General features: G+C 41.0%; 1 protein-coding gene across 1 annotated transcript in view; it reads right to left on the bottom strand.

Annotated features, from left to right (window-relative positions):
* APBB1IP (amyloid beta precursor protein binding family B member 1 interacting protein) overlaps window positions 1-16,626 on the bottom strand; it is a 68,111-nt gene that overhangs the window by 28,206 nt on the left and 23,279 nt on the right. Inside the window, exons 5-7 of the mRNA XM_060248324.1 lie at window positions 14,343-14,420; window positions 9,237-9,396; window positions 8,680-8,801 (exon numbers count right to left, since the gene is read on the bottom strand). Of these exons, the coding sequence (XP_060104307.1) occupies window positions 8,680-8,801; window positions 9,237-9,396; window positions 14,343-14,420 (360 nt within the window). The remainder of the gene's footprint in view (window positions 1-8,679; window positions 8,802-9,236; window positions 9,397-14,342; window positions 14,421-16,626) is intronic.

A 16,626-nucleotide genomic window follows, 5' to 3' on the forward strand; every position in this document is an offset into this window, starting at 1 on the left:
AAAAGAAGATAAATCTAGGATTAAAAACACAGATGCGGTTTCTATAGGTTCATACAATGAACACACATGAACGTATGAAGCTGCCTTATAATGAATCAAACCATCAGTCCATAAAAGTCAGTGTTGCTTGACAGAGGCTCTCCAGGGCCTAGGATTAAGGTTTTCACATCACCTCCTACCTGATCCTTTTAACTGGAGATGCTGGGGATTGAACCTGGGACCTTCTGAATGCCAAGCAGATGCTCCTCTACCACTAAGCCTTTGAGGACTTAAACTTGGGCTTTTTCAGTGGGGGAAAAGGAAGTGAATACCTGTACTTAAATGATGTATTAATTATGCATGTAAAGTATTTGGGGCTTGATACTGTTTTTACTTGGGATTCCCAGTCATTGCAGTGGGACCCTCCACAAATATTATTATGTTTTTAAAACAGTCCCTGGTCATTTCATTGGGGCTTGTACAGGAAATACATGCCAAGAGACCTGAATATATCCTGCAAAAAGTACCAGAAGTTGTGTGCCTTTGCATGTTCATATGTGTGCGTGAACAAGCCCAAATCTTATCCTATCATTGTCACTACTGCACAAACTCAAAACAGCTGCCAACAGCCTAAATGGGGAAAAATGAACTTCCTCTGGCTACAAGCAATTTACATTAGAGCATCTGGCATTTATTGAAAGGAGAAACAGACCACCCTGAGTGAATAGACTCAGCACCACAGACTACATTTTGGTATTGACAAACAGAAAAGGAAATGGAGGAGGTTTCTGGTTGTCATTGGCATATGAATTACCTTCTCTGACTCCTGTTAAGACAGATGTGTTTGCATCTCATTTACCAGGACGTTATTTATTGTTGTTTACCCAATGCTCTTCCATCAATGAAACTCAAAAGAGCTTGGCATTCACCATCTTTTAATAAATAACACAGTCTGACGGATAATGTTGCACATGTATATTATACAACTAGCATTGTGTGGTCCTCAATGGAGTGGCAGCCCCAGTTAAGAAGTCTGCATGCCTTAAAGGAGAAATCGCTCTCTCTGAGGTCAACAACTTCCAAGAGTCCAAAGGTCACAGTTAAAAGTAAAAATGATTCCTTTCTGACGATGCCCTGGGGAGAAATAGTGCCTGACGGACCAGTTAATTTATGCAATAACTGTCTGCCATTGCTTCACATTGTACCGTGTAAGAGCCGCAGGGAACTTGATTGTTTTTACGTGCAAAGGACAAACTGGTCTCTTTGTGAGGAAAGGAATCCAGGTTACTTAACAGATTAATGGAGTCAGCTAGGATTGCAATACAGGTGTAAGTTTTAAGGGTTTTTAAATTTATCTTGACTTGCTCTTCCTGTTATTTCATTCAATAAGTTATAATAATTTGCTTCCAGAAAAGATGACCAACCCTCCTCTGTCCCTTGCACTAATCCTTATTGATCTCTTAGTTAAATAAAAATGAAATTCTCTAAATAGACATTCAACATAGTGGACATTATTTTACTGAATTGCTTTCATTTATGAATGGTAAAACTGTTAGTGGCTCAGCCGTTGGTTATAAGATACATTCCATTCTCTTCAGCTGTCATCTTTTATTGTACAATGTGCAGGGAACATAAATTAAGCCAGCTCAAAGAAAAGTTTTTGTGTTTTTTAAACCCAGAAATTATTAGCATTAATATTTTTGTTGATTAATTCTAACCTGAGCAACTGTGAAATGGCATGATAGGGATACAATTATTTCCTCCAGGTCATCCTTCATTCACCAGTGCTCAGGAAGGCCATTTGTGCAATGAATGAAACAGCTGTGAAATAATTAGCTGCATTTTCATTGTTGAGTGGCTGCACCTGGAGCTTCCTTATTCATTGCATAATATCCAGCTAGTTAACTAACAGAGGGCCTGGATTCTCTGGCCCATGAAAACAGGTTTCTATTAAAAATACTATGGAGGGGGAGAAGGAACCGTATCACTATACAAAGCATACAGCCTCCAAGATTGTAGCTGGGAATAACACACAGGGTAACAAAGTGGCAACACAGTATATTACAGACCAAAATCAACACCACTGTGTATGTAAACAATAAAGAATTTATAAACCTGAAGAGTCTTTTCTTATTTTCCAAAGATACCTTATATACAGTACAGAAATTTTTTCCCAAAGGGGGGTGGATTCCACAACACAAATTTCTAACCAGTTTTATCATCACTGCTCCATACAATTTTTATAGAGAAGTTCCTTGTTGAAACTTTCTTATAGAGCATAGGTTCATAGTCTTTATTGTTGAAGCAAATCCAAGTCCCCTAGAATAAAGGCGCCAGTCTTCCCCTTGTGTGCCTGTCGACTTTATGGGTCACGTTTCGCAGAGATGCTTGATCACACAGCCATTCTGCAAATTCAGTCTTTTGACAAAACTAAGACTTCTAACATTCACAAAAGGCACAAGCTCATTCTTGGATTTGCTTCAACAATAAGAAGGACTATGAACTTATGCTCTATAAGAAAGTTTCAACAAGGAACTTCTCTATAAAAATTGTATGGAGCAGTGATGATAAAATTGGTTAGAAATTTGTGTTGTGGAATCCACCCCCTTTGGGAAAAAAATTCTGTACTGTGTATAAGGTACCTTTGGAAAATAAGAAAAGACTCTTCAGGTTTATAAATTCTTTATTGTTTATATACACAGTGGTGTTTATTTTGGTTGGGAATAACACACAAACAAACCTAGGATGGATTATTTGGTTTTCTTATGGCTTCTGGGAATGTAGGGTTTGCATATCCAAGTCCTAAAAGAAACACTACACCTAAATTTTACATGCTAAAAACCAGCACAGCAATATCTAATGAAAGCCAGCGGTAGTTAAGAGCAGTGGACTCTAGTGTGGAGAACTGGGTTTGATTCCCCACTTCTCCACATGAAGCTTGCTGGGTGACCTTGGGCCAGCCAGATTTCTCTCAGAATTCTCTGAGTCCCACCTGCCTCACAAGGTTCCTGTTGTGGGGAGAGGAAGGGAAGGAGCTTATAAGCCGCTTTGAGGCTCCGTAGGGTAGAGAAAAGACAGGTATAAAAACTAACTCTTCTTCTTCTAGTGTTAACACGTGGCAATTATTTTGCTGGAGCTGCAAGATACATCTCTTGTCCTGGCAAACACCAATCCACTTGCTGTTGCAGTCACATTAACAGGGAATTCCCTTTTATGCTTTACAGACACACTGAGGATTAGCAAAGGTACTTGCTCTTAGTCATGGGCTTGTGACCCTCCATTTCATTGAATCACTACAGCAAGTTCCATGGAACACAATCTGTCAATGAGATTTTCCTGACAGAACAAACTATATAACCAATGGACAAATGGAGTGAAAGGCATGCTCCCATGCATCAGAGGTGAGCAAAGGACAGAAGCGTTGTTTTGAAAGAGCTTTGGTTTTTTTAAAAGAACAAGCTTAATCAAATTTCAAACATACTACCATGGCTCACTTGATATACTAAACACATCACATCTTGCAATAAAGCTCAATTTGCTTTAGGATAAATTTGCAAAAGCCAGTTCTCCTGGTAAGTAACCAGGTGTAGATCATAGAATCATAGAGTTGGAAGGGACCTCTAGGGTCATCTAGTCCAACCCCCTGCACAATGCAGGAAACTCACAAACACTTCCCCCTAAATTCACAGGATCTTCATTGCTGTCAGATGGCCATCTAGCCTCTGTTTAAAAACCTCCAAGGAAGGAGAGCCCACCACCTCCTGAGGAAGCCTGTTCCATTGTGGAATCGCTCCAACGGTCAGCAAGTTCTTCCTAATGTTGAGCCAGAAACTCTAATTTCAACCTACTGGTTCTGGTCCTACCTTCCAGAAAACAATTCCACACCATCCTCTATATGACAGCCCTTCAAGTACTTGAAGATGGTGATCATATCACCTCTCAGCCGCCTCCTCTCCAGGCTAAACATCCCCAGCTCCTTCAATCTTTCCTCATAGGACTTGGCCTCCAGACCCCTCACCATCTTCGTTACCCTCCTTTGGACCCGTTCCAGCTTGTCTATATCCTTCTTAAAATGTGATGCCGAAAACTGAACACAATACTCCATGTGAGGTCTTACCAGAGCAGAGTAAAGCGATACCATCACATCACGTGATCTGGACACTTTACTTCTGTTGATACAGCCCAAAATTGCATTTGCCTTTTTAGCTAACGCATCACACTGTTGACTCATGTTCAGCGTATGATCCACTAAGAGCCCTAGATCCTTTTCACACATACTACTGCTAAGACAAGTCTCCCCCATCCTATAACCATGTATTGGATTTTTCCTACCTAAATGTAGAACGTTACATTTATCCCTGTTAAAATTCACTGTATTGATTTTAGCCCAGTTTTCCAGCCTGTCAAGGTCATCCTGCATCCTGTTTCTGTCTTCTTCTGTGTTTGCAACCCCTCCCAATTTAGTATCATCTGCAAATTTAATAAGCATTCCCTCTATTCCTTCATCCAAATCATTGATAAAGATGTTAAACAAAACAGGTCCCAGGACAGATCCTTGAGGTACTTGTCACTCCTCTCCAAGAGGATGAGGAACCATTCACAAGCACTCTTTGGGTGTGATCTGTCAACCAGTTACAGATTCACCTAACGGTAACAGGATCCACACCACATTTTACCAACTTGTCAACAAGGATAGTATGTGGAACTTTATCAAAAGCCTTACTGAAATCAAGATAAACGATGTCTACAGCATTCCCCTGATCCAACAAGGTAGTTACTTTCTCAAAAAAAGAGATCAGGTTAGTCTGACATGACTTGTTCTTGAGAAAACAGATTCCTAAATGGGGAGTCAAACAGGGAGGTGTAAGAGTGAAGGCAGCCTTTTCCTGGGGGGGAAGGGGCGGGCCAGGACCAAGCGCTGGAAGCATGGAAGAATATTATTTCCTAGCTACATGCTTTGAAAGATGCATCACTTCCTACTGTAGCCTGAACATGATATACTTCAGAAGCATTCTACCAGGAAGGTATATAAACAAAAGAATTTATTTATGGATTTTTGCTTCTTGCACATTACATTTTTCCCTTGCTAGAATTTCATTATCCTCATTTCCAGACTTCATCATTTTATGTTCACTACTTCCATTCTATGAAATAACTCTTCATGGCCAATAAACAGATCAAAGATTATTAGTAAAATCTGGTGAGGAAATGGAAAAAGAAGATAAATCTAGGATTAAAAACACAGATGTAGTTTCTATAGGTTCATACAACGAACACACATGAACGTATGAAGCTGCCTTATAATGAATCAAACCATCAGTCCATAAAAGTCAGTGTTGCTTGACAGAGGCTCTCCAGGGCCTAGGATTAAGGTTTTCACATCACCTTCTATCTGATCTAGAAGGCTTGGCTTCATAGCCCACCTCTATTATTAGCTCATTTTGGTGGCATAATAAGCCAAATCATCATGTTTCAGCTCTCCATCTATAAAATGGGAGTAACATTGAGCTGCCTTATAGGGTGACTGAAAGAGGAAATCACAATACAGGTTCATCAGTACCTTGCTTATCAAAAATACAATTTAAGTATTAATTATTAAATCATGCCATCAAATTATGACAACTGTGTGTCTGTCCCCAGGAGACGAGTGGGGCCACCAGATGGTGCAGCAGGCTCTGGGACAGAGTTCTGCGAGAAAGGGTCATTAGCAGCCTCAGACCACAAAAGACAAGGAGTTACTCCACCTTGTCCTCTCTCCTGCTAGACATCTCCAGCCTTGTTCGAGGAGTGAGCCACTCTTTATTCCAGTGAGTCTCACTACTTCTAGCTGCATTCTTGATGTCTCTCTTCTCCCTGGCTCCACATGAATCCAACGCCCCTCCCCTCTTCCACCAGGTGGCTCCACTCTCCTCAATGGTCATAGGTGTCAGAGGGCTAGCTCCTGGGGTGTCAGCCTGAGGTCACATCAGGTGCACTGTTATGGGCAGTAGCCAGCTAGTGGGGAAGAGGCCATCCTCCAGCTTTTCCTCCCTTTCTAGAAACTGTCAAGGGGAGATGAGCTTCCCTTGGGGAGGCGAAGCTTCATTGGGGATCTTCTTCATGGGGGAAGGAGTCGTAGTGGTGTCTCAAGGGACTCCCAGGGCGGATGGGGGATGCTGTAGTCCAGACCTGAGGTGGGGTCCGGACACTGTGTCATATTCTCTTTGGCAACTAATCTACGAAACTTGATGACTAATGCTAACCATTTCCTGCATTTATTTTAGGAATAGAAAACCATGCTATAGTCAGGATAGGCTTTTCCACTACCACATAGCTAGGCTAATGTCTACGGCTGTACTTCACTGGGGACGGTGCTTTTGTTGTGGCAACAGCAGTTTCCTTTAGGCTTGCCAATCCCCAAGTCTGGGTGGGGAATCCCTGGTTTTTCAGGCTTCTTCCATCTGGCTGGTGGGGAAGCCCTGCCCTAACTGCCACCATGTTTCTTCAAACTTTAGCAGGTTTAGAAGAGGCTTGCAACTGTTTGTGTTTCTGAATGTGTGTGTGCCTTTAAATCTGGCAAAAGGAAAGCTGCAGGTGGCGAGGCGAGCAGACAGAGCCAGGTTGCTCTCAATCTCTCTGTCTGTTTGGAGGAAAACTCCACCCCCTAGGCAGTTCTTTCATTTTCCTGTTAGTCTGCTCTTGAGAGGAACAGCTTTGCGAGAACTTGTGACTGACTCAAGGTCACATCAGCAGGTGCATGTGGAGAAGTGGGGAATCAAACCCCGTTCTCCAAGATAAGAGTCTGCACGCTTAACCACCATATCAAACTGGCTCTCTGGTGTCTGGAGAGGTGGCACAAAAATCTCCTAAATAAATAAATAAGGCAGTCACACTAACATACTGGAAGTTCATTCTGACTGAACTCAAGGGAATCTCCAAAGGGTAGTTTCATTACACTAGAAATACACTGTCCTCAAAATCTTTGTGTGAGAAACAAGCAATGTTCTCAGAGCTAGTTCCATTTTTTGTTCAAAATTCAGAAGTTTCTCTGCAGGTAGATTCTGGGAAATCAAACTGCAATTTGCTCTAGTTAGATAAACATGATTACCTCCTTCTCCACCCCTCTGCAAACAACTGTCCTTTGCAGCTGTGAAAGAGACATAGGCACTAGCAAATAGGTGGTATACAGGTACTTTGCTCCCACTCAATCTGGATACACAGAAGACAATACAATTCAGAGGAGAGCCAACTGAAACTTTTCAACCAATTTCACACTTAACTTTTAATCCTGGTTTAACCTTGTCCCCAAGATGACATTCTACACTAAAATAATAGAATCATAGTTGGTTTCTCTGATTTTATTATAAGAGCCCCGTGGTGCAGAATGGTAAAGCTGCACTACTGCAGTTGGAGCCCTCTGCTCACGACCTGAATTCCATCCTTCCGAGGTTGGTAAAATGAGTACCCAGCTTGCTGGGGGGAAAGTGTAGATGAATGGGGAAGGCAATGACTCGTAAAAAAGTCTGCCGTGAAAATGTTGTGAAAGCAACGTCACCCCAGAGTTGAAAACGACTGGTGCTTGCACAGGGGACTACCTTTACCTTTTTATAATGTCAGCTTGGGGACAGAGTTAAACCAGGATTAAAGGTCTAGCACAAAATTCACTTATTGCTTCAAAAAGTACCTCTATGCAGCGTAAACAGCCAACCTGTTGGTCTTGAATGTATCAGGAACCTAAATATGGCAAGTCAGGGGTGGTACATCTCCTTGTTATGCACTGAGTAGGTGACAAGTTTTACCTACTTGGTTACCAGGAAACTGCAATCCAGTAAACATACCAAATCTAGACCCTTCCTTTGTACACAATAGATGCTAAAATGTATGTCACTTCTGGTAGTCAATTTACATTCTTTGATGTGTAGGAGGCAATTTCCTGGCACACGGGCCCTCTTTGATGTTAATCTTCATGTACTGAGCCGCAAAACAAATAAAATATGCAAGAGTCCAGTACCATCTTAAAGACTAAGAACCAAGGTTCCGGATTCACTCTGAGCCCATTTTGTGGTGCCACGGGGAGGGGTAAGAGTGAAGGCAGCCTTTTCCTGGGGGGAAGGGGCGGGACAGGACCAAGCGCAGGAAGCAAGGGCCCACCCCAGTTCAATGCTGACCCTATTGGCTGTCTATGGGGGGTGGGGTCAGAGGGCAGAGGCAGTCAGCAGCTACTTGAGGCACAGCACTGTCACTGTCTGCCAAAACAAATAAAATAGGCAAGAGTCGAGTACCACCTTAAAGACTAAGAAAACTAGTGGCAAGGTATGAGCTTTCATGAGTCACTGCTCACTTTTTCAAATGCAGCTAGCTACCCATCTTGGTCTAACTCTAAATAAAATATGATTCAGGTGGGCAGCCATATTGATCTGAAGCAGCAGGACAAGGTTTGAGTCCAGTGGCACATTTAAGACCACCAAAGTTTTATTCAAGGAATGTATAAGCTTTTGTATGCAAGCACACTTCTTCAGATACAGTGAAACAGAACTTCCTCAACCATTACATATAGGTATAGAGAGGCCCTACCCTTTGATACTTTGAATAAAACTTTGTTGGTCTTAAAGGTGCCACTGAGCTCAGCCTTTGTTCTATATAAAATATGGTTATTGCTGTATGAACTAAGTCACAGGAATATGTGCTTTACCTGAGGGTGTTTAAAGACAGTTACTTTACCTGAGGGTGTTTAAAGACAGCATATTTTTCACTTTTGTCCAAAAACAGAATCTTATTTTCACTGTCCCGAGTCCAATCTGATAAGATCTCAATCACGTTTTCATGATCTTCAAAAAATCTTTCTAGAAAAAACAAGAACAGTAATACTGCTTTATTCACACACAAACACTCATCAGAGCATGTTCCAATCTTGAAATCCAGTAATTAACAGCCAGTTACTGACCAAAATGGGTTCCAAGGAAGAGCAACTTTTCCAAAATAGAGATTTCCCAGATTTGCTGTTATGGTAACAGAATTCCCAATTTGATATACTTCTTTTTTCCCATGCTGTGTTGCATACAAGTAGCACATGCATGCATGAGTACATGTGCAAACAAAGTCCTTAGTAAACTGGTAGTTCAACAAGACTAGAAGACTGAAACTTGCGTGTGTGTGCGTGTGTGTGTAAGAGAGAAGCAAAATGTCACCTAACACAGCACCATCAAGTTGCCAACATAAAACTGTTAATTTATAACATCAGAACTAGACACCCTAGGATGCCTTGATAGGGAACTCACCAATTTGTAGCTCTGTGTATATTTCATAAAGACACCAGTCCACCCTGCAGTCACAGTGGGTTTTTTCAAAGAGATTATCCAAGACGTCGCGTGCCGTTTGCCGTTCATCCACCATCAGTGACTTTGTGCTGTTATCTTTCATGTGCACCTTGACAACAAGCTGGGGGAGAGAATAATAGATCAGTCCATTCATTTCACTGTTGATTGAAAGGTTACAGTGGTCAAGAATCTGCCTGGGCTGATAAGAGATCAGGACATGAGGGTGTTATTGATTTAAATACATCAAGTACCCATGACTGGACTGGGAAAATAATATATCCTTCGGGCATTACCAAATCAACACCATACCACCCCTTTCTTTCTATTTCTAAGAGCTAATTTATGCTTTGGGTTACTGGGAGAAATGATGAAACATCTTGTAAAGATACTGTCTGTATTTTCTCTCTCCCCTCTGTGAACATACACAGAAATAGGGTTTCCATTCCATTAAAAAAATCAGCCTCTGTTCCTGTCGCTTTAACCAATGCTTGATCTTCACCACCTGACTGCTGCAGAGGAAGCTGCCACTGTACTAGTTCTCTGACAATATGCCATAGCAGTCCAATAAGAAGTGAATTCCACGGATTCTACTGCCTTCCCTGTTCTTCTTACCAACTGGATGCTTTATTCTCTCATAGGGTTGGACTGAGCCAGGATTTTCACACAATCTTGCCCAATTCCCCTTCTTACCACAGTTCTGTCCCACATGGCTTTTGCTCATGAGACTAATGATCTCCAGCATGCTCTTTATTGTTGGTCAAAGTGGACCCCCTCCCTTTTACAGCAGCTGAAAAGTTGATTGATGCAAAATTTTGCCACGGTTCAAAAATCTGACAACATTTAGTGTTAAAAGTGCTGCATTTCCAGTTATGAGGATGTTTTTCAAAAGACTAATTTTAACATTTTGCTGAGGCATTTCACAGCAATAGTGTTCAGAACCAGATGTTAGGAGAATTACTCCCTTTTAAATATTCTGTTTACAAAATTTATATCCTGTTTTTCTACCATCATCAGGGTCTCCAAAGCAGCTACAGATTAAAAACATACATAATAAAAACACATCTTTAAAAACTGCTAAAACCAAACAAAAATGCATAATTAAAACACAGGGCAGAAAGAAGGGATCGCTGAAGGAACAAAAAAAAGTTTTCGCCTACTAGCAGAAGACAACTTCAAAAGAGGACAGGTGAATCCCCCTGGGGAAAGAGTTCCAGAGTTGCAAGTAGTCTTCCTCTCAAGGATGACTCCTCACCTGTAGTGTTTACCTTCACTACAACCCAGTGAAACTGGTCCCCAATTATTACTTGCTCTTGGTATTAGAGAGACAAACAGTGCCATTCTAGATGGAATTACATTCTTTTAACTACATTTAGGATCACCTTGTAATTGTATCCAACCAACAAGTAAGAAAATACAGAGAATAGAAACAGATTTCAGGATAATTACAAACAGAAATGGACAGAAAGATACAAGAAACTGTCAAATTATCCAAGAACTGGGTTGGAAAAAAACATGGTTCTGGGTCAGGAAAACTCTGCTACTGTTCCACTGAAGTCTAATTTTAAAATGTCTGCAAAAACTGTTTTGGCAACACAAAGAGAACACTTCTATAGGAAATCAGGAAGGAACAAGCTTTTATTTTGCTCTTCCACAAATAAGATGGTTTAAGACCTTAAAATGTATACTTTAATTTCCGTTCTTTAGCAGTAGTGCAGAATATTAATATATCGGATAGCAATAATCTATAGCATGCTGTCAAAAAGGAGGAAGTAATATCTAGCTACAGTTGTTTAACAGCCTAGAAATATAGTTGCAAGGTTTTTACATCTTTTGTGGTATATTAAACCCATAGCATTAACAACCTTCTCTCTCTTCTCCCTATTTATTTTAGATCTGAAGATTGTGTATGCATATCTTCCTCTAATGTAATTTTTTACTTTTTTCAAATACAGCAGTACATTTTTGCAACACAGGCAATAAGCTCTTAAAAGTGAAAACATTATTTTAAACTCACAGTTTCACCTACCATATGACATGCTGTGGGTGTGAAGCAAATGCCATGCAGAGACCCAGTCTACTCTCCCACCCCATCATTAAGCCTTACTTTGGGGGCTCAGTAGTGAAAACATTTCAGATGCTCTACCTGACTCACACTAGGAGCAGCTGTGTGATCAAATAGTCATGTGCCTGGAAGGTTAGTGTGCATTAGTTGTTGGAGTTTATCATGTTCAATGCTGTTTTGTGTCTGCGGAAACTGAAGAAAGGTTGAGACGTACATTGAATGAATTAATGAATTAATAAAAGTATCTGTGTGGATAAAAAAAAAGCTACTTGTCAACAACAGTGCTTAGAATAAAGCACCAGTTTCTGCTTAGAATAAAGAACTTTTTTCTGCAACTCGCAGAGGAGGCAACTATTTCCTTTTTTTCCAAGAGGATGTTCTCAGCGTTTGAAGGAAATACATAAAAGGCAAGCGGAAGAACTATGAGGATTCATGGGGACTATCTAATTTTCCCCCACAACCTTTCCGTGCACCATTTCCTCTCCCTGCTATCATTCCTTCATACCTATCTTTATACACCAGTTTGGTGTAGTGGTTAAGAGCAGTGGACCATAATCTGGAAAACTGGGTTTGATTCCCCACCCCTCCACATGCAGCCAGCTGGGTGACCTTAGATCAGCCACAGTTCTCTCAGAGCTGTTCTGTCAAGAGCAGTTCTCTCAGCCCCACCTACCCCACATGGTGTCTGTTGTGGGGAGAGGAAGGGAAGGAGATTGTAAGCTGTTCTGAGACTCCAAGCGAAGGGCGGGGCATGAATACAATTCTTCTTCTTCTTCCCAGCTTTCCCTCCTGCTCACAGACTCTCTCTTTTTCTCTCCCACTCACCTTACTTTTTCTATTCAACCTTCTTCAGATTCTCTTTCCTCTTTTCCTGCTTTCTTTTCTCTTCTTTAGTTTACCTTTTTCAGTCTCTCCCTCCTCCCTTTGACTGAAAGAAAGCAAGGCCTGGAAGGCTCAGCAATCCTGTTGTAGTTGCCTTGTACCTCCCTCCAATGGCCACTGAGATATCAGAATATCTTATAAGATCTTATGGGTTTTTGTCTCTTAAAGGTGCAGATGTTGGGCTTTTACTCCCCCCTCCAATGTATTTTTTTTAGACTTCAGATTTTTCTGCAAATCTAAGGCTTCTCTCACATTACTAGAACAATACCCCCCATCTGTCCCTAGCTGCTGTCAGACCCAGAGTCAAGGAAAAGACAGTTGAAGTTCAAGATCTTTATTCCAGCTTCATGGGCATACACACGCGTTGTCGGAACTGACCTCTCTGTCAGTTCCCCCAACTTATAAACCCTTGCCCTGACCGTTATAATTCAAGCCAAAGCGCGCCAAGCAAAAACAGGGGGGTTGCGCAGGGTTTTTGCAAAGCTCTCATCACTGCAGGTGCTCACTATCAGTTCATGGTTTGCATGTTGCCCTTGGTTACCTAGCAACTAGCCAATTCCCAGACATGCCATCCTCCCTCCAGATAAGCAACAAGTTACAGTTATATCAAAGGCATAGCAAGCGCAGCATAGCATTGAAGCACAGCCTAGCATTGTACAATTGAATACACATGACAAGAGGAACAAGATGGAGTGACTCTTGACAGCTGCAGTGTGTCGATTTTTTTATCTACACCCAAGAATTAGATATAATGATTTCCTTAAGATCCAAGGTACAGGACTGGACTGCTCAAACAAAAATAGTCACTCTTTATGGAAGATCAGACTTGCAGAGAAACGAAATGAAGTGTGTTGGTATTACAAAGATAGTTATATAAGTTTAATCAACTATTTAGAGGGCTTCATTTGGATAATAAAAATGAAGTGAAAACCACACATTTCTTACTGACAGATGTAACTCATCTTTTCATAACTGTCTAGCTGGTAGCATAATGGAAAAGGGCAACCCACTTGGAAACAGGGAGTTTGCTTCCTACCTTTAGGAGATGAGAATGCAGAAGACAACTCTTCCTCTTTTGTTATGCTCATTCTGATGAAGTTTATTGATATTTAAGAGATTGGGTGGATGGATGAACTCAGAACTTCCCTTGCCTTCTATTTCCCTCCCCCTCAGCCTGTAGTTTGTCCAGTTTATTTGTCCATGACCACGATGGATTGAGAGAAACATAGACAATGAGTCAAGCGGCATCTAATTTGCACTGAAAGTCAAGGGCTTTTCTGAGAGAAGTTCTGAGGGAAATAAAGTAACCTTCTACTTGAACAAATATGTTTTATGCCAGATCCTTTACTTAATTCTGTCAGCACACAGGAGTTTAACAATAAGAAGCTTGGACCTAATCTTTTTAAAGGACATCAAGAATATAGTGATTTCTGTATTACTTAGGCACGTACAGTGCAAATTTTCTAAAAAGTGAAGGAAAAAATTGTCTAAAATATGAATAATGAGGCTTCCCCTCAGAAAGAATAATGATGGTCAGACTAGACATTCCTTTTTTGGAGGGGTGAGTTTTGGCAGAGGAGGGGCTGCTGCCTCCAAAGCTGCAACAAACACACACATATACACATTACAGAGAGTTATTTACATATCTGGAGCAAAACTTGAGGTATCCTGAGCATATGACACTCTAAAGTGATGTAAGTAACTCCTCAATGGGGGCCATTTCAACTTCTGAAAAAGGCATGTGGAAGAGGCAGGAACTTCTCCCCCCCACAACCACCACAGATACAAGCCAAAAAAGGCTTCCCCTGATCTTTAAAATGTCATTCCCTAGAATTGCTGTTTGACTGAAAGAAACATGAATTTGGTCAGGGAAACCCACACATATCTCCCTAAAAAATGTAACTAAGTTTGTCCCTGAATTGAAAGAGCTGGAAGAAAAGCACAGAATTTCTCCTCAACAAATGGCAGAAGCATTACCACCACCGTACACAGCTTCAATAGCCTGTTTTTTGGTTGTTTTTTTTGCAAAATATTTGTTATCTGGATATGCTGATTCACAACTGTTAGAAAATGACTGCATTTAGTGATTAAGTACTGGAATCCAACATTTCCCAATATGATACCTTTTTAACCTTGGCTTCCTTCAGTTTTTCTAATGCAAGTATAATCTTGTCTGCTTTTGCTTGTGCCTCTTGTTCTTCCTGCAATAAAGAATAACATTTTAAGTCCTTTATTAAAAAGGCAACTCAGCAAGAAGACCCTTGTGATGGACAGTAAATGGTGTAACCTGGTCTGAGAAACATGAGTGACTGGGGATTCAAATGGAATTCTTCAGTTGAGAGCTGACAGTTGACTGGGAAAGAGGGCTAAGGGAGTGAGAGGATCAAGAAGGATCCTCATTTAAGCCTGAGGGAAATAGCTCTCAGAAAAGGGGGGGGGGGGTGATCCCTATCCAAGCCTAAAAGAAGGGGCAGATCCTTAGCCTGTTAATAAGGAAGGAAACTGGAACTTCTTTCATTGTTCCTGTCTTCAGCAACTTAAGCGTCTGGGAGACAAAGAAGCATATGCTTGTATATTTAAACAGAGACTGCCAAGAAATCTCTCTCCTCAAGTTTTAAAGACCTGTCAGAATAACAAATAGTTGCTTACAACAAATTATCTGGTGTTTATTAGTATACAAAGTTACCTCATACACCTCATAAGTCCTACAACTGATTCCAACCTGACTATTTCCCTTCGAAGTTAAATAAAACAGTTTGGATTTGGTTTTTTTAAACTACCATCAGCCTCTCATGTGCCATTTTCAAAACAGGACATAAAAAGGATTTTGGTCTCTCTCCTCAGCTCCCTAGGCTGGGTCAGCCTATACCTAAATACATTCAAGCAACTGGGTGGGACATCTAGAGAAAAAACAAAGAAGGAAAAGGAAAAAGGGGCTGCTCAGCAAAAAAATAAATAAATAAAGGGAAATCCTGTGAAGGAGAGTGAAATCATCATAATCCTCTTGAACATTTCATTCCTATTTTCATTTCTCTCTTGTGCTTAGCAGGGGATTGTACATCACCACCCTAATTTTTAAAGAGTACAAAAAACTATTCCAACTCCCTTTCCTACAATAAGGTTGACATGCCCACCATTACAGCAAATTAAGAACCACTGGAATGGCATCAAGAAACTATGATGTTATTAACTTTTGCAAAAAAATTTGTGGAGCATAGTATTCCCCCTTCCCCCTGAGATGCAGACTACAGGGCAAAATATAAATCCAATATCTTCTTCATTACCTCTTGTTCACACAGGCACTGTTTTACTGCTATTATCCCCTTGTAATTGCCATTTTCTGCACTGTGACACCAAATGACTTTTTGCTGACCTTTTTTTAAAAAGTAGTTGCCATGCCCATATAGCAACAAACATTTTTTTTAAGCCAGCATAAAGGCCTCCAGTGAGGCCATGGGGGGAGGTAACGTCAACCACAAGGGGGAAACAGAGGAAAGTCATGAAACCTCTCTATGGATATTTTGTTGTCTCTGTGAATGCTTCTGCACTGGCGTAACATTCACAGTGCAGAATCATGGCTCTGTGGATGCAATCACTCCCACACTTACATACCAGTTGCTTGAAAATTTCTCTTCCCCATTTGCTTAGGAACCCACTCTCTGGTTTTCATGGCATCCTCTTGCACTGCTAAAGAAGCAAACTACTTTGGAACTTAAGTTTTAAAACTCCCATTGAAAAACTGCTTACCTCTTCAGCAAGAAACTCCATTATGTCCTTCAATAACACTTGAAAGTGCACCAGGAGCCTTTGGAGGTCTCAGCTTAAGAACACACCACACTCTCTCAACATGAAAGGCCTGATCCTACAGTTTCTACACAAGAGAAAGTTTCTGGCTGGCTGGATAATATCTGCATTGTTAAGTGTGGGGTTCACATAAAGAAAAAACTTTAAAAAAAAGGCTTACAAGAAATTAATCCTGACAACAACAATCACAGCCCATCATTTGGCTTGTCTAGATGAGGGGTTGGATCCAGTGGAAGAATTAACAGAAGAAGATGATTGAGTGCCTTTTTCCCAGCCTCCCCTAAGCAACTCATATCAGAGGATCAGCAGATGAGCAAAATGCACAACAGGACAGGGCAATGCAACACCAAGGGGGAATCAAATAAAATTGCTTCCCTCTCTTTCATCTGAAACTTGCCTCAGGAAAGAAGGGCAAAAGGTAATTTTACCTTCTTTCACTCTTCAGAGGAGTGTTGGGACAAGTGGCAGGGTGCTGGAGAAGGCAGGAAAAGATCTCCTCTGTCAATGGCTTCTCTTTCACTGGATTCAACCCGATCTGTTCTGTTACTGAGCAAGTATCCTCCGAACCTTTCATACCAAGAGTTTTGGCAGAAGTTTGATTAA

This window comes from Heteronotia binoei, chromosome 10 (assembly GCF_032191835.1).
Source record: "Heteronotia binoei isolate CCM8104 ecotype False Entrance Well chromosome 10, APGP_CSIRO_Hbin_v1, whole genome shotgun sequence".
Lineage (NCBI taxonomy): Eukaryota > Metazoa > Chordata > Lepidosauria > Squamata > Gekkonidae > Heteronotia > Heteronotia binoei.